The sequence below is a fragment of the Aspergillus ruber genome, assembly GCF_000600275.1.
Source record: "Aspergillus ruber CBS 135680 unplaced genomic scaffold scaffold00019, whole genome shotgun sequence".
Lineage (NCBI taxonomy): Eukaryota > Fungi > Ascomycota > Eurotiomycetes > Eurotiales > Aspergillaceae > Aspergillus > Aspergillus ruber.
Window position 1 is genome coordinate 151,717 of NW_024467315.1, and position 21,891 is coordinate 173,607.

At 40.2% G+C, this 21,891-nt stretch overlaps 4 protein-coding genes across 4 annotated transcripts; 2 read left to right on the plus strand and 2 right to left on the minus strand.

Moving 5' to 3' along the window:
• Nucleotides 1-12,345: 12,345 nt before the first annotated feature.
• On the minus strand, nucleotides 12,346-15,304 carry EURHEDRAFT_413814 (ubiquitin-specific protease UBP14). Its single transcript, XM_040782256.1, has 6 exons — nucleotides 15,063-15,304; nucleotides 14,937-15,004; nucleotides 14,741-14,881; nucleotides 14,406-14,679; nucleotides 12,650-14,354; nucleotides 12,346-12,600 (listed from the first exon to the last, which is right to left on the minus strand). The coding sequence occupies exons 1-6, from the start codon at nucleotides 15,091-15,093 to the stop codon at nucleotides 12,456-12,458; spliced, it is 2,364 nt and encodes a 787-aa protein (XP_040637510.1). The 5' UTR covers nucleotides 15,094-15,304; the 3' UTR covers nucleotides 12,346-12,455.
• A 137-nt stretch (nucleotides 15,305-15,441) lies between these two features.
• Nucleotides 15,442-17,940, plus strand: EURHEDRAFT_413815 (replication factor A subunit protein RFA1). The gene is made up of 6 exons (XM_040782257.1): nucleotides 15,442-15,706; nucleotides 15,774-15,925; nucleotides 15,998-16,088; nucleotides 16,135-16,678; nucleotides 16,739-17,631; nucleotides 17,695-17,940. The coding sequence occupies exons 1-6, from the start codon at nucleotides 15,663-15,665 to the stop codon at nucleotides 17,786-17,788; spliced, it is 1,818 nt and encodes a 605-aa protein (XP_040637511.1). The 5' UTR covers nucleotides 15,442-15,662; the 3' UTR covers nucleotides 17,789-17,940.
• A 268-nt stretch (nucleotides 17,941-18,208) lies between these two features.
• Nucleotides 18,209-20,061, plus strand: dbp3 (RNA-dependent ATPase DBP3). Its single transcript, XM_040782258.1, has 3 exons — nucleotides 18,209-19,546; nucleotides 19,624-19,695; nucleotides 19,770-20,061. Exons 1-3 carry the CDS (start codon nucleotides 18,264-18,266, stop codon nucleotides 19,924-19,926), a joined length of 1,512 nt encoding a protein of 503 aa, XP_040637512.1. The 5' UTR covers nucleotides 18,209-18,263; the 3' UTR covers nucleotides 19,927-20,061.
• Nucleotides 20,062-20,079: 18 nt separating this feature from the next.
• On the minus strand, nucleotides 20,080-21,736 carry EURHEDRAFT_459364 (oligosaccharide translocation protein RFT1; the record flags this gene model as incomplete). The annotated part of the gene is made up of 2 exons (XM_040784576.1): nucleotides 20,080-20,934; nucleotides 20,993-21,736. The coding sequence occupies 2 exons, from the start codon at nucleotides 21,734-21,736 to the stop codon at nucleotides 20,080-20,082; spliced, it is 1,599 nt and encodes a 532-aa protein (XP_040637513.1).
• Nucleotides 21,737-21,891: the final 155 nt, after the last annotated feature.

The window sequence follows — 21,891 nt, forward strand, 5'->3', positions numbered from 1 at the left end:
CAGCACAGTTCAAAAGGAGTTCATATACCACCAGTGATTATACTCAAGGCAAATCTCAGCAAGCTGCCTGATATCAAGAGTCCACACTTCCCAAAGATTGGCGGATTGTAGAGTTGCATTCGAAGCGTGTGGGAGCGGGTTGAGAGCTCATTCCACCCACACCACTACGGATTCAGGTTGAACGAACAAATCCGAATTCGGTCCAAAATTCGTTCTAACCCTACATAGGTAGAAATTGTGATACTCTAAATCAACCACCAATTCACATAATCTGATTCAACCCACACCAAATGGATTCTCCAAATCCATTGCGGGTAGGGTTCGGAGTGGATTTTGCGGGTTGTCCATGCCACTCTAGCGGATTGCACCCAAGTGAAAATTGGATCAGGACATGGGTACCCATTTGGGTACAGGTCTCGTACCCCATACTCAAGGATATGTCTATACGCAAGTTTACATGGTTTTCCTGCATAAAATCTTTAGTCACTAGTGTGTATTTTTCTCTGTTTCTATCCCGTCAATAATTACCGTACAATCTATCTCTCTTTATCACTTAATGTATTCATTCCATGGGTGAGTGGCGCGCACGAACGAGTGACGCGTTTCGTATTCCTATATAAATGCGCAATTTTTTAAATGCTCACATCACCAATTTAAGAAATTCTTGAATGATATTGTATGTGTGAAAACTATACACTATATGTATCATGTACACTACGTTCTGCAGAGTGTTATGACCTTATTATCAAGTTAGTATAAATTACGCTGTATTTTATGATACAATGTGTACTTAAGACAATTATTAGCAAGTCTCGAATTTCGATGGTTTACTTACTACCTTTCGTATACTAGTTAGTAAATAATCAATGTATTTAGTATCCTTTCATAAAATTTAGCTGTTATTGAGATATGAGCACGTTACCATTTTTATAGTATTACAAAAAGAAACCTATGATACGATAATCTACAGTGTAATTCGAGTGTATGTTAATCTCAAAGTATTTCCGATCAATGGACATTGGTTAAATTTATAAAGTGGTCTTTTCGCAGTGTATTCAGTTAATATATGTTTTCAATGGCTGGACAACAGATATAAATGTTCTTTTTTTTTTTTGGTTAAAGAGGTGTTTGAACCATAATACAGGCACTATTCAACTGGTGTAAAGCGAATATGAACCTTGCTTTAAAATGAAATTAGGATTCTTCGAGTTGGAAATGAGAGAAAAACCAGAAAGAAAACGAGGCGTGGTTTACTAAGGAATGACATTCTTCTATCTGCATAAGAGGGCCAAATCGGGCTTAGCAGCTTGATATATAGGCTAATGAGCAACGTGATGAGCCTACACACCTGTGCCTCGAAAGAGTGCTCCATAACGTTGCAGTGGCTATGGGACTACTGGACACACTATGAGGAACTTTCCCAGTAAATGGCTATATATTTAAGCTTTTAGGTATTAGATTTAATGATAAATGTGATTGAAATAACTCAATAATCATGGTGAGAAGCAGGAAAATTCGCAACTCGGTGGTTGATTACGTTAAACATAAATATTAAGTGAGAATCTTTACGCCTACCTGCTATGCAATCTAGTGCTTTGCTAATAAGGGATAATTTATAATGGTTCTTAACAGTAGTAGTGTTTTAGCTCTCTAAATATAAACAAAAGCCTTTATTCTCGAATAGAATAATTGGGTTCCCAGCAAGACCCTTAGAGTTTGATCCACTTCTTAGTTAAGACACTCTTAATATGATTGTTCCTCAAGAACTGTATTTTCTGGTTATAAATAAATCGGTAGAGTGTAGAGTAGTTAGACATCTTTAATAAACTTAGCAGCTTTACATACTTACATACAGATAAAATCTCCACAATAGATTTAGAGAAGATATCAGCATGGCTTTTATTATCATTACATAATTAATAGGTTCCATAAATGTGTATAAAATTACAGGGTTGCATCTTAAAATTGTTTAGCAGCAGTCTCTCGAATATAGGTTTTTTTTTTTTTTCTTTTTTTCAAATCTAACAGTACTAATGTGATCAATCACCAGATTGTGGTCGGCGGTGACTTCCCCTGAACACACTACACGATCCTTCTTATCCTCCCTTTTATCATCATATCTATCATAGACGAGGAAGAACGAATAAAACTAGCTTATATTCAGTGGCATGGCTGCTATGGTCATTAAGAATCAAGGAGATATTGCCAGCAGTCTAGTAAGAAATACACTTCTCGAACAACTTCGGAAGCCATTCAAACTGGGAATTATTATTCGTCCAGCCATCATCACTCATGCTGATCCTGTATTGCTTTGGATAGCTGAATTACCACTGAGGATTGACGTTTTTCCTCGACCAGGATAGTCTAAGGATACAGAGCAGATCCAGAGAGGCATTTACGGCAATTATTATAGTAATCACGCTGACGATTTCTAGTATAAATAGATTTGACGTGGCTATCTCTAATCAATGAGTCATAGAAAAATTTCGCAGTTGATGCCACTCCCATTTGAAGCCAGCTTCATCCATACCGTATTTTTGGACGGTCTCCTGAAACATTGATTGGGCACTATAGCGTATATTTGATATTTGAAGAGGTAAAGCCACGCTGATACATATCTAATCCATCCAGATAGAGTTTCTTCTCCAAGTTCTGATAGTATTCTACAATTGGCATTCAAAGGCCACGATAGCTGTTTTGCACTGCTCAAGCACTTTATGGGCAGGAAATCAGAGAGATAGCGCAAAATGGCATTTATTTCATTGATAAACCGTATTCTCTTCTACCTATCTATACTAAGAGTCCATGCCCATGCATCTTACAAGGCCAACATATAAGGTAAATCTGCAGCTGCTGGCCTTATTCCTCTTTAACTGGCGAAAAGTGCTTGCAAAGCTCCATATTAAGGTGAGAACATCACACCTTCCTCTTCGAGTAGCAATAAATTCTTTTATTTAGGAAGGACACCAGTCAATATTCATCAGTTAAATCTGTAGAAAAAGCAGATTCAAGATATTCAGAATCAGTCTTTACCTTCAGTTGTTGTAGAGCATATGCTTGAAAATCCCATAAAAAAGCAGAGAAGTTGCCATGCAGGAGGCGGCCAGCACGGTGCAGTACTTGCATCCATGAGGGCATATAAATTAAAATCCCCACTTAGATAGTAATAGAATCATTACTGGATTTGATTTGGAGAGGAGGTAGTGTGGATATACAAAGTAATTAATATGGGCCGTCGTCAGCCACGCCTCTCGGTGATAGATGACGGAAAGAGATACATATATTGAAACCCGAAGAACAGGGCTGTTAAAAGAAATAGAAAGGGGAATAGTTTAAGGCATTTAAGCAATGTTAATAAACCACTATTAATATAATATGTATACATATGGTTTTGCTCTATCGATAGACGAGTAAATACATGATTAAGGCAGTAGATATCTTGGTTAGAGATTATTAACCCTAACATTCCATTTATATTAAAAGTATAACGTAATTACCGAATTGGGTGGCAGTGACGGCATCCATACTATATATAGTCTATCTAGTAGGGCATATCGATATATTATGGCCTTTATTGCAATTGCTGCACTGCGCGGCCACCACGATCTTCTTGATGGCTATTCTCGCCCCTCCCGTTTTCTCGGTTTCTGCAACCCTTTATCACTTGTCAAACCCCCTCGAAAAGCCTGTGTCAGTTTACTCTTTTCTTTCTGCTGCTTATTTGATGTGCGAAACTCACGAAGTTCTTGTTTAAATAGAACAGCATCCTGCGTGGCAACTTCTCTGCCCTTTTTATGGGATTTTCAAGCATATGCTCTACAACAACTGAAGATAAAGACTGATTCTGAATATCTTGAATCTGCTTTTTCTACAGATTTAACTGATGAATATTGACTGGTGTCCTTCCTAAATAAAAGAATTTATTGCTACTCGAAGAGGAAGGTGTGATGTTCTCACCTTAATATGGAGCTTTGCAAGCACTTTTCGCCAGTTAAAGAGGAATAAGGCCAGCAGCTAGCTACGAATCAACTCGTTATATTGGCTTTTGAGAATGCAGGTTATGGGTTACTAGTGTGGGTAGGTACGAACTCCTTTATCAATGGGTATGGACACCGTTATGTGCCATCTCTTGACTTGGATGGTCCAACATACGACTACCACCCGAAATTTTTTTGCTGCAGAGTACGTGGTTTTTTCCATAATATGTTCTGGACCCCATGGTTCTAAGCCGATAGCCATCCGAGCAGCCTCAATTATACAAGGAATCAATGATAATCGCCATACGCCACAAATATCAGTAAGTGGACCTTGTTATATTTAATTGCCGGAGAAGTGTGAACAAACAAGCGTTTATCCATAGCTTTGCCATGGTTCTCTATCCGTGAAAAGTGATTGGTTGAAACATTGGTAGGATAATATACCATTGACATAGCCAGATGAATATATTAATCTCATTAAGCCTATAGATCTGGAACTCAGTTCCGTCTATATTTTAGATACCCGATACCTGTAGGTCGTATAATGCCTTGATCATGCTCAGCTATACCATACAATCATAAGCTTATTTTCTCCGGATTATCTGATATGCCACTCTCGTCTTGATATATAGTTGATTGTAAAAGGGTACGAGGCATGGTAGGTGGTTGAAAAGATGATGGACAATATCAGGCGGCACGTCGTACAACGCGGAATTGCGTAGATTTTTGTCAGGTAACAACAGTATATAGCTCTTCCCAGATAATGGAGGTGTAATTTTGAAGATAGAAATCTTTGAATTTGATCTTTTAATGTGGCATGATATGGGAGACATGTTGAATTTTGGCTATTACTTTATATATGATAGCCAAATAATATGGTGGTTAAATTTATGGAAAAAGTAATCTATCTAAAGTATATTCAACCAACGCCCTTTTAAAAATTGGTCTGGTACCGGCCCATTTTAAGGATGGGCGTGGGCCTTAGCAGCAATTATGCTTAGTATCTATTGTATTCTATCTTTTATCGATAGCCTATTATCTTACTAATTATTACTTCAGAATAATTTAGTATAAACTCTACCTTCAAATGAAAGGGAGAAAATAAGTGAAAAAAAATCATAAGAGCAACAAGCTGTGAAATCAAAAATTCTGGCTATAAATATATATAAAACCTAGTTCCAATATGAATACAAAAAAGCCCAAATAATTTCATTATCTTATAATTGAATAGTATTTATATGTAATTATAGTTAAATGTATATATTGTATCGTTATATATGACTTTACAGTCACCTGACAAAAGTCTACGTAATTCCGCGTCGCGCGACGCGCCACCTGATATTGTCCATTATCTTTTCAACCACCTACACCATGCCTCGCACCCCTTTACGATCTACTAGTTTTAATAGAAAGGAATTAGAGCCTTTTCAACGAGGAATTATAGTTGGCCGATTCCTTGCAGGCCAGAAAAAGGCCGATATTCAGCGCGAAATGAATTTACCATATACAACAATTCAAACCACCATTCAAACATATCAGTCCTCCACCACTGGCACTCGCTCTCCTCGCATTGGACGGCCAGAGATCCTTTCTGATGCTGATAAGCGATATATTCTTTTACAAATCAAGCGGGGTCCCTTCATCAAAACTGAAGATATCTGCAACTTACTTGGAAAGCCCATCTCTACACGCACCATTGCACGCATGTTAAAAGAATCTGGGTATGAGCACTGGAGAGCACAAAAAAGACCTCAATTAACTGAGGAAACAGCTAAACTACGCTATGAATGGGCACACGTGCGCAAGGATTGGACGTATGAGCAGTGGAGCAAGATTATAGGGAGTGATGAATGTTCAGTTGGGCTTGGCAAAGGGAAGCAGAATCAATGGGTATGGCGGCTCAAACCACTTCAATGAGAAATGGAAAAAGAAGCATGTAGTCCCATACACCAAAGGCAAAGGAATATCTATCATGATTTGGGCGGCAATCTGGGTGGTGGCCACACTGAAATCTATTGAATGAATCGGGATGAGGAATCTGCTCGGTATTCTTCAGTCCTATTTGAGACTTATTGAAGCTTAACTACTTGCTATATGGGAGTCTGGTATGGAATTCATGCAAGATAATGCTCCCATACATACAGCCAATATTATCAAGAATTGGTTTGATGAGCATGGTATTCCTCTTGTTGATTGGCCACCGTACTCGCCCGATTTGAACCCTATTGAACATGCCTGGGCCAAGTTGAACGAGCGTATATATGTGCCCTATCTCGGACCTTGAATTGTTTAATGGGACCAAAGAACAATTGAAAGAGCAATTTTATAAGGCCATGGAGAATGCATGGAAGAGTTTAGGACAGGAATTTTTTGATGGGTTGGTAATGTCTATGGAGAACCGTGTTAATGCAGTTTTAGAGGCAAAGGGGTGGTATACACATTACTTATACGATTTTTATTTATTTTATTATTTTATGCTGCTTATTCATAACATATTCGATTATCTAGTAAAAATCTTGATGTTTGGTTGATTTATGTGGAAAAGAAATGTTTTGGTGATTATATATTTTTTCGTGGTTGCGGGAAATTACGTAGACTTTTGTCCAAGAACTATATATCATAGAATGTAACGTAAGACATCTCTACTAGTCGGATAACGAAGAATAGATGGTTAAGAAATTGAAAGATTAGAGGTTAAATGATATGGCTGTCTTAGTTACCTGGAAATAAGCAAAATGAATATCTAAATCACCTCTCCAGGCCTAAGGCCCTAATTTGTATTATGAGATTTCAGCTCTCTCTTTCAGACCCCCAGGCCTATGTAATTATGAATCATTTATTCTGCTTGTCAGGTAAGAAGATTCATAGTCTTTAATCTCTTTTTTCCTCATACATACTTTACTGCTTCAGGTTTTCCCTTGTGTACGGTGCACATTTATCCATAAACCCATTATATCTTTATATGCCCTTGATAGTGTAGAGATCCCTTTTGATTTTACTTTTATAAGACTTGATATGCTTTAACGGGACCATGATATACCTTTGACCATTGATTATTTATTGAAGCTTCCCCCCGTTTGTTTTGAGGATCCATTGGCATTGAACTTGAAATCATTTTTCAAAATACTATTAGTAGATTATCAGAGACTAAATATTTAACAAGTTTCCCTTGCGTAAATATTACTCCTAGCTTTTTTAGACTCCCTTTGCATTCTTTTATTTTTAAATCCTTCTGCCCCCCCCTTCTAAAACATAATAAGTCATCATATATACATCGTCATTTAATGAGTACAGAGCCTTTTTCTTGTTTCCAGAAATATAACAAGCTGGATTATAGTAAGTGTTAAACTTGCCCACACTCGCACCACTAGTCATTACTAGCAAATAGAATATTCTAGTTACCATTATTGCATGAGATTCTTGATATTAGTAATGAATTTTACATAACGTAATCGGACACCGAGCTGGCGGGACAGCGAGCTTATCTGAGGAACGTGGAGACATATATAGAGGAATGATCTTTGATGTACAGAATTGGTCAAATTCAAGAGTTGCATGGTTTTGAATGGCCATCAAGAATTAGGAGACGGTATTAACCAGCAGTCTGTGAGGCAGTATGCTTTTCAAAGACTTCTTAAAGCCATTCAAAGCCAAGATCATGATTCGTCCAACAGTTCTCACTCATACTAATCCGATAGTCCTTGGAAATAGCTTCATATTATGGTGCTTGGTGCATCTTTGCTGCAAAGATAATCTGGGGTGGTAGAAGAGTACCAGAAGCATTAATAGTGACTATAGAGGTCGTGGCCACAGACTACCTTTGCAATTGAAGCTATTCCCATTTGAAAGCCGGTTTCATCCATATTATAGATATCCTGTTCGAGGATCCCATACTTTTGTATGGTATTTGAACCACTTCAAACCATGGCTTCATAACCTTTGGATCCTCGCATTTTCCACGTTGGTAATCATAATTGATGGTGAATTTTGACCAGATATCTTGGTGATGTCGTTGAGTATATCGATTCACCCATCTACCACTAAAGGATCTTTAGATGGCTTCACTTTTGCAGCAAGACGACGTACGCTGGCAATAGTAAGAGGAAAACCACGAGAATCCATGTCTAAAATCCATTTTTTTAGTCAACTCTGTATCAGAAAGCTTCCTTGAATTGGCTTCTATCTTGCTGTTTTGGGCCATTAAAGCAGTACTATGGCCAGCAGATCCGTGAAGCTATTCAGAATAGATCAACAGTTCTAATTCCTTTGCAGCCAGAAAGGGTCCTTTCAAAGCTTCGAATTCAGCTAAAAACACCAACACCACCATCTTCTTCGCACTCTAATTCTTCCCCTCATTATTTTGGTCAAACGCCAGCAAATCTATACCAACTGGATCACCAGAAGGAATTCCAAGCACTTCAAGATCAAGGATTATCATCATTTGGTGCAGACGGAATGCTTAAAAAGGCTATAAAAGGTGCAGAGGTTGCAATGCAAAACGCTGTTCTGCTTCAACAAAAGATCCGCCAGCTTCGTACAGCAGATAAGCGTAAAAAGGATAAGACCCTATGACACTTTATCCAAGGTGGCAGTTTGACTGGTCAAGAAGGTCAAGATAAAACTCAAGAAAGAGAGAGAACAATAACAAATCATGCAGCAGCTTCAACTTCAACCTCTAAACGCCCGGCCACCGCGCTGCAGCAATTGCAATAAAGAAGGCCATAATCGGTTGAGATGTCCAAATAAATTGACCGTCTAGAATAATATAATGTACTGCATTTGTATGGCATTAAAAAGCTTCAATTTGTTGGCTTAGTCGAATACGCGAGCGCGTTTTGGTAATGGTGGCGGACCGCCGCCAGCTCGTCGTCCGATTACGTTAACTAAAATAAATCTGTAAAGTTTCTTGACATGGGATAGCTTCTTTTGCTGTAAAAATGGCATCTATTTGCTAATATATTTGTTCTTGGCTTTAGCTAGATTTGAAATATATACCATCCTGCTGCTGTATTTACACTGACATAATTTAATGCGGCCAAGCGAGTATTCTCAATCATTCCAGCTCACTTGACATGACTAGGGGGGTGAAGTCTAACGATGTTCTTTGGAAGATCTGATACTGCAATTAACTATCATCCATTTTATACTCTGGCTATTAAAAAAAGAATATGTGTCACATTCTCAAATTAATCAAAGCGCTGAGCTCAGAATTCTCAACATTACGTTTTGAGCTGCTCTGATCTATATATACTACAATATAACATACTTGATATAACCTCAACAGTGCATATTTTGTATAGAGTTTTATTCCATCAAATAAGAATGGAGCACGTATATAATAATACTATTAGTAACTAAACCAGATAGACTTAAGAATCAGCAGAAGCAAGCGGACCATTAACACTTCTACTAACTTCAATACAGGAAATTAAGTATCTTTCTTAATATTACTAAGTGGGTTAATTAAGTTGGAATCAATCATCACCAGGGATAACGTAATTAACCACCAAGCCTATACTACCGAGCCAACTTTTTTTGAGCCAATTTCCATTGATATGAAAATTAATGACTAATTTGGTTGAATAGGTCACCATGGTTCAAATGGCTATTGAAGCTTATAAAAATAAAAGAAAACAATTCGATAAAAATCAAAGGGTTGCTGTGCACTTTATTTTGGGGTGCCTAAGACTACCCCACCTTTCTTGACTGGCTTTGGAAATTAGCTACGGTCAGAAGCACGCACCGATAACCATACCATTAACTGTCCCTAAAAGAAGTCCTTGCCAAGCATGTTTTAGATGCAGATCAACGTAGTTTTTCAATTCATCCACAGTTTCTGCGTGGTATGGCACAAGTATTGCTTTCTGGATTGCTACAATACCTAAATAGTCATCTTAAAAGGAAAAGAGCATTAGGCTATCCGATGTCAAGAAAAAAACGTGTCTCCAGGTTGGAGGATTACCATTAGTGCCAATAGCTGGACAACAAATGAAATGGGTCTTCACTGGCTAAAGCAGCAGGTGTTTGATTCTTATTCTAAACAGCATTCAACTGGTGCGAAGCGGTTGCTTATTCTTGATGGCCATTCCAGCCGTCAAAATGTGTGGGATTTTGACAAATTCTACAGAGAATGCAATTATTCCTCTTTGTATGTCTGCATATATCTCATACATCTCATTACAACCATTAGGCGTTGTTGGTGATTTTGGGCCGCTTAAACACGCATATGGGAAATTGACTGAGGGCATCATGGCAGCCGGAAACAATTATTTGTTAGAGGATTTTTTATCCTTCTGCACGCGGCGAGGTTTTGGTATATTTTTAAATTACGATTACTAGATAATTTATATAATGGCATTAGTGGTCGAAAAAGCTTCAAGATTCTATGGTCGCGGTGAAAATGGTCAGCTCAGTGTTTGATTACGTTAAATAGTAAAAAGCAGAAAAAACTATTTACCTTTTAAATTAAATAGATGCTCACTGCAGTAATAGCTGAAATAGATTAGATCTAATGAGGTCTAGATACAATAACCAGCTGCCAAATGTTAAAAGGCTTACTACATTATCTTCATGATTATAATCAGAGATATCTTTGATATTCAGGACTGCCATGCTGCTGCTCATAAAGTGGTTGGAGCATGGGAGGAAGAAATTAATAAGACTGATAAGAACCCTTAATGATAAACTGATAGAATTTGGAGACGAATGCCTCTATTTTAAGAAATGATCAAAAGAATAAAATATACTACTAACTAAACTTCAGAGATTCTATACCTTTTGTAGTATTAAGAATAATATATTTAAAAAATTAACTTCTTTATAAGGGACTAGAAAGGAAAACTTGATCTAATAGTATTAGTTATGTGACTGAATAAAAAAAAATATGTTTTTACTGCCAAGAAGACAATTTTTATAATTGTCTTATAGACCCTTCAATCTCTAAGTTGAATAAACTGAGGTAGACTATAAAATCTGAGGATAGAGTTAATAAAGTCAGAAAAGTCTAGCCTAGAAGGACGACTCTGATCTGGGACTTAGAGAAAGTATTAATCTTGGTGAATTCAAGTTCAGCCAAACTGATTAAGGAACAACAAGGCTTTCAATATAAAGTCAGATTGCTTACAATGGAATTAATATATACTACTGGCTGACAATAAAGTGAATGATTATCTCTTTATAGACACTTAATATTATTTAAAGGTTCATTATTGATGAAAATATAATGGGCCCAGGGCCAGCTGATTTAGATAGTATGATGTCTATATATAGGTCTTATGCCACATCTAAAAGAGTTTAGAGTTAAGTCCATTTGTTTCTCTTTAATGATAGCAGCAATATCATCAAATGCTTGAGATATTATTTAATACTGAAAGTGCTAAAATTAATTTGACGTAGATATGAATAGGGCATAGAGTAAGGATCAAATCTGTAGCGCGAGTTCAATATTTCATAACAGTCATTAACAGAGAGCTCCTGTACATATAACTTCATATGAGTACATATGCTTAAAGCCGGTATTCGAATTAATAACCTTAAGAATATTGGTATATTCTGTGCTTATGCCTACTTGGATAACAGATTATACTAGGGTGGAGAAGCATTTTACAATAGAAATGAAGCCGCTTGCGCTTAACTCAGACCTAATCACCCCTCAAAAGAAAGAGTTTAAGTGTATTTACTATACGTATATGGCTACTATACCCATGTATTGAGATTGAAGCAGTTATAAAAATCGTTATTATTTTCCAGTCAAATTATCATCATTATATCTAGGGATCTAGTGATGAGTGGTTCGGATAGTAATTGATGTTAGCATGGCGGACTCATACTTACGTCCATATATGATATAATGCGCACGTAACGAAGTCTTGCCTCTGCTGAGATCCGGGAACTGGACATCAGCAATTAGTATCGTGAATACTCCGCAGAAATCCACCATAACGCCCACTACGCTATCTATAGACTATAGACCCCTCCCCCACACAGCTGATATACTTATCCAGCTGAATATAATGTTCAATTTTCAAAAGAATAGTAATTGATCAGATTCTTTCTTTAATAAAAAATACATAGGCAAAGCTTTAGTTACTATATCAAATTCATTATTTCATTTTAATGATCTCTTCATTCTCTTAAGATTGAATCCGATTATGACCATATTAATGATATCTGTTCTAATTTACCTATCTCTAAAATTTTTTATAAGAAACTTCTCAAATTATTTGTTTACTCGGGATTCTCTATTAGGCAACTATACATTATTCTGTATTCTGAAGATGATATTATTCATTCTATATGACCTACTGAGAGCTGTCTTAAGGATCTAGAGATAACAATATACTTATTAATGTCCAATATCTTTACATATCTGTTTCTATTTTAAGTATATTGATTTTCTATCATTAACACTGATCTAAATGGGAATTATACTTATTTGATGAGACTAACAGCTAAACCCTAAAGTATAAATCCTATGCCCTAAACACGGGAGAATATGTACACATAGGCAAATTTCTTCATCTCCTGTATGTCATCAACCTTCACAACCTTTTCATCATTATACATCACCCACGACAATTTGTTCTCCCCAGGCAAGGCTTTCCGCACAAAGGCCACATAATGACTACTGCATGTTAACATAGTTCAGAGACAGATATTGAGACAACACTTACCCAGCATGCACTGAGGATCCCTTGTGACAAACTATAGACTGAAGCTGGTACCTAGCTGGTGTAGTATTGAAGCCTGACGTTTCACGAGGAGCATCAGGTAGAGGTTCAGAATTCTGATTATCGTCTTCACCCAGATCGTCTGGATGACTGAATACCCAGTCAAGCGCCCTATTGACGTCTTCATCTGTAGCTGCCAGCGCTTTCCTTGCATGTGCATCACTAATGCCCATTTCACTCAGCTGTGCCACCTTGACTGGGTCTTGCTGGTCGCTAGCAGACTCTCCGGCGACTTGACTGGCCGTAAATGGTTGATCAATATCCGGATCTTCCATATGGACAAATAGCCAATTCATGGCTGCTTCAGGGTCCGCATTCCCAGTTGCGTAAAGCGCCTTTTCGCATCTCACACCTGGAAATCCCATACTAAGAAGTTGATCGAGTATTGCCTGATTTGGATTAAATGCATCGGTCTCGATATCTGGGAGGGTCTCCTCGTCATCCTGGGGTCCGGAGGACAGATAACGGCTCAGATCCACAGAATCATCGCCTACTTCAACAGGTATGTCCAGTTTAGTAGGGACCCAATTAACTAACTCAAAACGCCGCGCGTTGATGACAAGTTGTTGGGGTAGCGTTCGAAACAATGATCTTTTCGAGAAGCCATCTTTACTGCCGCAAGCTGGGCAGTTAAATTCAACAAATTCTTCTGATGTAGAAGAATCCAGGCAGTCTAACAAGGTCACCGGTTCAAACTGATCAGAGTGATTGTTTTCAGAATTTGAGGCAGGGTTACCACGATGGGATACTCGACGCGCAGGTACTGGGATAGAGATGTTGTCTTGCTCGTCAACTTTATAGCGCACTTTATTGCATGAGGTACATTGAAGACGTTGCTCCGTTGCGAAACGGAAAGATTGGATTGGATTTCCCAAATCCACAGGGTGCGAGGACAAGCTGATCACCTTAAATAGGTGAAGTAAAAACTCAAAGGCATCTTGTTGCCGCATCGTAGAGAACTCTTCATGACCGCGGCCAATTAAATGTTTGAACATTGCTGGCGCCAATCCCCTTTGATGCGGGACTTCCGGGGAATCTGGTGAAGCGATAACATCCCTGTCCGGCTTCGAGTATCGACCGGAGAGAATACCATCTGCAAGCTTCCGTAATTGTGTCTCGAGGTCTTCTGCCGGGTTCTGGGAGAGCGGGGGCTCTTCGCTTGGATGGTAATATCTTTGCTGAAACTCCGGTAAAGAAAAAACACATTGGACAATGCTTGAAAGATAACAGCTGTTTCCCAGGTTAGTCAATCCTGTAAAACCCGGACCAAAAACTGTGGTAAGCTCCTGGCCATCCTCATTGGTCATTGAAAACTCCCATCTCAAATTATGTTCAATTTGCATCTCCATGAGGCTTTTTTCGGTCTTTTCTCGCCCTGTTATATCTATGCCCCAGTGAGCCAGGTGGGTGGCAAGGTCAGGGTCTATCCTTTCCTCGTTGCACTTGTAACAGTAAATGTCCGCAGAACCATCAGCGGTTATGGACCCGAGTTTGACCGCGACAGCATGGGTTGTCAAATCAGAGTGTGCAAGACCGTGGGAGTTCCCCCCTATGCCACCAAACTGACTGCGTCCACAGCCAAGGTTGCCGCACTCTAAACAGAGCCAAAGATTTTCTTTGAGGTCACACATCGAGCATTGGCCGAGATCTGCATTCTTCATGAGTATATGGCCCCATTCTGTTTGAAGTTGGGGGTTACCTTGGGATTCGATCTGTCTGGGATTGTCCTGTACTAAGCAAAGTGTGTGTTCACAAGGGACGAACTCCTGTTCCCAGGCCTTCACCTCTTCCCTTTTTGAGAATGTCAACGCTTTCATCATTCCGTCAATAACCAGAGACAGATTTCCCTTAGATTGATCTATATCATCTTGGCAGCACGAATAACAGACGACTTTTGTCGTTGTATCGTAGCGATCTTCATCTGTCTCTGCAGCAATTGCAAGCTTGGAAATTTTCTGGGGTGGCTCATTGCGCTACGGCCATTGTTCAGTCAGCCCCCGGAACCACATGCTGGAGTATACGTCCCGAACATACCTGGACCTTCTTTCTTGTTCGCTTTATGTTGAGTGCTAGAGGGTGATTAAATCGGTTGTGATGGAGGAGGGCATGATTTTTATCGCCTGTACAGCCACCGTTGAAACAGTGGAGACAAACATTTAACCCCAATTCGTCATCCTAGCAAGAATGTTAGACGTGCAAGTGAAAAGCCGGGAAGAGTAAATCATTGTACAATCGAGTCAAAACATTGCGTGCAATCTTCCCGATACACGGCCTGTGACGCAGAAGGTGGTTTAAGGTCTGTGGAATACATTAGCCTGTGCTCATTTGCAATAATCCTAGGTAGTTCAAATTGGACCTTCTGAGTGGATGTGTGTACATAAGTCCATGTCGAGAATTCCAATGGCAGTAAATAGAATTATGTGAAAATAACTACCACAGACTCAGCAATAGAGGAATCGTGAAGGAAGCTTGAGTGGGTTGGATGATCAAGGATTGTTGGGGAAGGCAATAATAGAAACTACGTACTGTAGTACAAGTTACATACTCACAATAAAGAGGGGCCGTTACGACAAGAGTCGAATTAATTCATCGCGGGGTATTATTCTCCACACCGCCTACGTTATCTCGTTTGATACATCTCTCGTTCGTGATGATCCATACCGTCATCTATGCCTGTGCAACCGTAGAGTAAGATACGTACTAGTCCACAAATAGTTAATAACTCCGAGCGCTCTTTACATATTTAGTAATCACTTAACGCGTCGCGTATTACTTACACATGTACGCGTTTGGAACCTTTCAAGATAACATCCATGGCCTTGATTTTCAGGGAGAATTCAGCCCATTGATTTTGCTGGACATCAAACATAATTAATCAACCCTTCTTGGAGTTTTTACCTTTTTTCCTTTTCTCTCTCAATATCCGGGCAACTGTATACACTGTACCAACGTTGTTATGGCCTCAGAAGCAGCATCTCATATTTCTGCTGGGGCTCTGAGGTATTTATATCTATATTTTGCTGAAATTCAAGACATGAGATCCTAATTTGCAATTTTTAATTTCTAGTGCCATATTTGATGGCACAAAACCCCAGCCCCGCGAGCCTATTGTTCAATGTGTGCAAATTAAGCCTTTGCCACCCCAACAAAACCAGCAAGAGCGCTATAGGGCTGTGTTCAGCGACATCTCCAATTATGTGCAAACAATGCTTGCTACTCGTGAGTTTGAAGATAACCTATAAAATGTTAAATTTTGAAACACCTACCAACAAGGCCAACCCGAGTTCATAGAGAACAATCATCTGGTTACCAACGGTTTACTCCGAAAGGGATGCTTCGTTCGCTTGAAATCTTTCCAAGCGAACTTGGTCAAGGGAAAGAAGTTTGTGACTCGATTCTGCCGTGAAATGCAGAGCTGACCACCACAGAATTCTCATAATCCTAGACCTTGAAGTTTTGCAAGAGCTCGGTGAATTTGAAAAAATCGGAGAACCCAAAGCCTTGGAAAACAGGGCCGAGGAAGATGAGAAGGCCCAACCGACCACTATCTCTGGAAATGGGTTTTATGGCTCCAAGTTACAAGGACAGCAGATGCAAGCGCATAACCAAACACCGCCAACGCGACCAATTGCGCCTGCATCATCCCATGCTACCATATACCCGATTGAAGCTATATCCCCGTACAATCATAAGTGGACAATCAAAGCACGCTGTACAAGCAAGTCGAATATAAAGACCTGGCATAACCGGAATGGAGAAGGCAAGTTGTTCAGTGTCAATTTGCTTGATGACAGTGGTGAAATCCGCGCAACTGGATTCAATCAACAATGTGAGATGCTGTATGATGTTTTCCAAGAAGGAAATGTCTACTACATTTCTAGCCCTTGCCGTGTGCAAATTGCCAAAAAACAATTCACCAACCTGAACAATGATTATGAACTTACATTTGAAAAAGATACGATCGTCGAAAAGGTCAGTAATATGTCGAATTTTTATTCTTAGAAGTATATTCTGTCTGACTTTCTCTTTCAGGCCGAGGATCAAAGCGATGTGCCCCAAATTCGATTCAATTTTACAGCTATAGGCGAACTCCAGTCCGTTGAAAAAGATACCACCATTGACGTTATAGGCGTGCTTAAAGATGCTGGAGATGCGTCTCAGATTGTATCTAAAACCACAAGCAAGCCGTATGACAAGCGTGAATTGACTTTGGTCGACACCACTGGATTCTCTGTGCGCTTGACTGTCTGGGGCTCTACGGCAACGGGTTTCAATGTGATACCTGAATCAGTGGTTGCGTTCAAAGGTGTAAAGGTTTCTGATTTTGGCGGTCGGAGCCTGAGCTTGTTGAGTTCTGGCACCATGACCGTTGACCCTGACATTTCTGAAGCGCATAAACTAAAGGGCTGGTACGATGCGCAAGGCAGAGATGAAGCGTTTGTCTCGCATGCATCTATGTCCAGTGCGACAACTTCAACAAAACCAGATCGATTCAAGACGATTGCGCAAGTTCGTGAGGAGCAATTGGGAATGTCGGAGAATCCCGATTATTTCTCTTTGAAAGCAACTATCATCTATATCAAGAAGGAGAATGTTTCCTACCCCGCTTGCCTCTCAGAGAGATGCAATAAGAAAGTGACAGAACTTGACCCTGGTCAGTGGCGGTGTGAGCATTGTGACAAGACTCACCCACGCCCTGAGTATCGCTATATCATGCTTATTAGCGTTAGCGACCATACTGGCCAACTCTACCTAAGCTGCTTCGATGATGTTGGCAAAGCAATAATGGGGACTTCTGCGGACAATTTGATGGAAATTCGACAGAATGACGACAAGGCGGACGGTGACTTATTCCAGGATGCTAATTGCCGAACTTGGAACTTCAGGTGTCGCGCCAAAATAGATAATTTTGGCGATCAACAACGGTAAGCCCTAGTCCTTGCAGCAAGGAAATACGGACATGCACTAATATCGGATTTCTGTTGAAGTGTTCGTTATCAGGTCTCTTCGGCCCAGCCCATCAATTATTCCGATGAGGCTTCACGTTTGGCAGGATTGATTGATTCATATGGGCTTGATTGATCCTTGTTATGAGCAGAGTAGTAGGGAGTAACTTGGCAATGAAAATACTGCATACCCATTCATCCCCAGAAAAGAAAAGAAAAGAACAGGAATGAAAAGGCAGACGAATGATAAATTATTATATAGGATTAGTACACGGTGCTTATTACCCTAGACTTCTTACTATCATGTACTCTGTGTACTGAGTCTACTCCGTATGTAGACAACGACCAGAAAGGCGTAGTACTCCGTATGCGGGTAACCGCTAACAGACTCACTATTGGTGGAAATAAATGCGGGTGGGCCTTCCTCTCTTTTTTACTTTTATTTTTTTTTTCCTGTTCTTTTCTTCTTTTTCGTTACCTTTTTTTTTTTTTTTTTTTTTTTTTTTTTTTTTTTTTTTTTTTTTTTTTTTTTTTTTTTTTTTTTTTTTTTTTTTTGCCGGCATCTTTCCTATCTCTTCTCTTAGTTCTCCCTCCTTCTCTTGTATACGACAATGGCGAAACGAGATAAGGATGACGAATGCGAGTTCGAGCATCGACCAAAAAAGAAGTCGAAGACAAAGAAACATGCAAAAGACTCAAAATCGGCTGACAACGATATTAACACCAATGCAGAGCTAGGTGCTCACTACGTACAGTCTTCTGAGCTTGATGAAGTCCCTCAAATTGAAATAGATCAGTTTACGGCAGAGCACTCCATTAAGATAACTGATACTTCGTCTGAGAATGCCGCAGTACTTCGCCCGATCATATCATTTACTCATTTACCTCAATGCGACAACAAACTTTACGAACTATTGAGCTCTTTCAAATCACCGACGCCTGTACAGTCAGCGACCTGGCCACTGCTTTTTGCAGGCCGTGATACAATTGGTATTGCCGAAACTGGAAGTGGTAAAACACTTGCTTTTGGTTTGCCATGTCTTAGAAAAATGTTGGAGTCCAAAAAAAGAAAATGGAAGTCTGCCCGGCCTTCAGCAGTGGTCGTTTCTCCCACAAGAGAGCTTGCAATGCAAATCTATGATCAGCTTTCAAAGTTTGCCAATCCTGTAAACATTGGCTTGGCATGTATATATGGAGGTGTGAGAAAAGAGGAACAGCGTGAAGTCTTGAAAACTGCTGCCATCGTCGTTGCGACACCGGGACGATTGAAAGATCTTCAAAATGACGGATCCGTCGACTTAGGGAAGGTCGAATACCTTGTACTCGATGAGGCAGATCGTATGTTGGACAAGGGATTCGAGCAAGACATAAAAGATATCATTGGCTCCATGCAAAAAACTAGTCGGCAGACTGTGATGTTCACTGCAACATGGCCCCCTTCTGTGAGGAACCTTGCAGCAACCTTCATGACCTCACCTGTGACAGTCACAATTGGCGGGGACCCTTCTGCCGATCCTCGTGCCAACTCAAGGATCAAGCAGGTTGTTGAAGTGGTCAACCCACATGACAAAGAATACAGGCTTGTTGAGTTGTTGAACCGTTCGCAGAGAGGTGTTGCTTCTCCGGAGAAGGTGTTAGCTTTCTGTCTATACAAAAAGGAAGCAATGCGCATCGAGAGGCTTCTTCGCACTAAGGGGTTCAAGGTAGCCGGGATACATGGAGACATGAGTCAACAGGAAAGGTTCAAAAGCTTGGAAGCCTTCAAGTCAGGCTCTGCTACGGTTCTTGTTGCTACTGATGTTGCAGCTCGAGGCCTTGATATCCCTTCTGTCAAGTTGGTTCTCAATGTCACATTCCCTCTGACGGTTGAAGACTATGTACATCGGATAGGACGGTAAGCCAACCGTGCTTATATATATATTTTTGGACCCGCTTTCTCTATGATTGTACTAACTTTATTAAAACTTGAAGGACGGGACGAGCTGGAGCCGAGGGTCACGCAATAACATTGTTCACCGAGACTGACAAAGCACAATCTGGCGCGTAAGTGAAATGATCTCTATCGCAGCCCTATGGCTTTATCTCAAAAATTGGATATACTTTACTGACATATGTAGGTTAATTAATGTCCTACGGGCCGCGAAGCAGGATGTTCCAGAAGACCTTCTTAAGTTCGGGACTACTGTCAAGAAGAAGCAGCATGGCGCGTATGGTGCCTTTTTCAAAGACGTTGATAATAACAAATCAGCGACCAAAATTGTGTTTGATGATTAACTCTATGTTTTTATTGTTGTTTCTTCTTTGTTGGAAACTTTGATTTTGCCATGTGGCAAGCTTTTGTACATAGTTGCAAAAAGTATGCTCTCTCCAAATAAAACCTAGCCTCAAATATTAGTACCCGTTGCCTTAAAACTGCATTTATTGTACTCACACAATAATGACATAGGCAGTATTTAACGCAATTGCCCTGATGATATCGTGGAAATTGTCGTTAGGAATCTCTGAGTTAGAAACCATAATAGATGTCGCTAGAATTCCTGCAATTTGGGTGCAAAGGCGCGGGCTAAATTCGGCCAAGGCAAGCCTATTCTGATGCCGACGCAAATATGAATCTATGAAAACATAGCTCCACACCGTGCGGACTGCCATGTTCACGATGTTAGCCCATACCAATCCTTGAGCTCCCATATTGCAGATTTTCAGAAAAATGTAAGCTGCCAATATGAACGATGCTGAAAATGCCCCCATCCAACCTGTTTGCTTCCGCAACTCCAAAGGACTAGCTGTAGATGACACAAATGCTTCTGTGATACCATTAAATGCTAAAAATGGTATATAGTAGCAATACATCATAAGCAAACGATCAACTTGTATCGAGGTCCATCGGTGCCCACCCAACAGGTGGAGAACGCGAGGCACTAAAGACGGGGCCAACGGGAAAACAATGATTGATAGGAGCCCATATGCGCGCAATATGCCTACCAAATGGTTCTTTGCGACATTAAGACCGCTAGGATCAGGTGCACTAACTTCCCCAGGATTGAGAAGCGATGCAAAGAGTGTTCGACTGCTCTCTTCGATTGGTTGAAAGATTATGCGAGCAACAAGGCCGCCATAGTTCGAGGCAAGAGAATATACCCCCTGATCCTCTAAGCTCGACATGGCTGCAAGTATCATCGAGTCACCTTGAGTAAGAATATGCTTGACTGCTGATTGCACAAAGACGTTTGCAGACAGTGAGATCAACCGATAAGAGAATCTGCCAGCCAGATACCTGGACCGCTTACTGGGGACTTGTTAAGGCAGCTCACCAAACATCTGTCTTGATAATTGTTATTACATACCTGGATTTTATACACATGGGAAGGAACGAGAATCCCCCTTTCCTCGCTGTGCTAGGCATGGTGACAGCATAGCCACCAATGAGAACGAGAGAATGGCATAGATGCCCTAATGCAAATGGAAAGATACCAACATTGAAGCTGGTTTTGGAGGCCCATATAAAGGTGCTGCAAACAACCACACTTTTCACAAATGCTGCGGGCATTTCAACAAGAGCACGCTTTTCGTATAACATGTGTTGTTGCACCACAGCAAAGAAAGGTTCAACCCCAAGTTCTAGAAGTGATGCGACACCAGTAATTGCCACGCTGGTGTGATAGTATGGTGTTTCAGAAACCTTTTCTGAGGCAAAATGCACATAGAACATGGCAAGCGCTATTGTCATGGGAATTCCCATGGCGAGGCTCAAGTAAGAAATGTTCACCACCGACTGGGATGCTGTAGAATCCCCAGTCCCTACTTCGCGATTGCCAGAATGCTCTGCTTTGTCGACCACGGTCCCTGAAGGTTGCCTTTGGATTGCTATCCGAGTGCTCTCCCTTGAGAAATACAGTATTGTAGCCAGATAAAGTTCCAGTTGAGCCGCAATTCCGACAATGGCTGGAGATAACTTGCGCAGAATTAGTTGATTCGCAATGAAGGTAACAATCCTCGAGGTTAGCTGGATCATGATTAGGAATGCCGTGCCAGATGCCGACGATCTCAACATCCTGCCAAATCGATTCTTGTCTGGTTGTGCCATGATCACCAATCCAGCATCAATAATAGTGAAAGGGCAGGCTAATGACAGCTGAAAAGCGAAGAGGAGAACTGGTCAAAGCAGGACGGCGAAATAAGTGACGAAGAGGGGGTATGGTATTATTTAATTGGAATGACTTCCGTGCCGAGCTAAATATA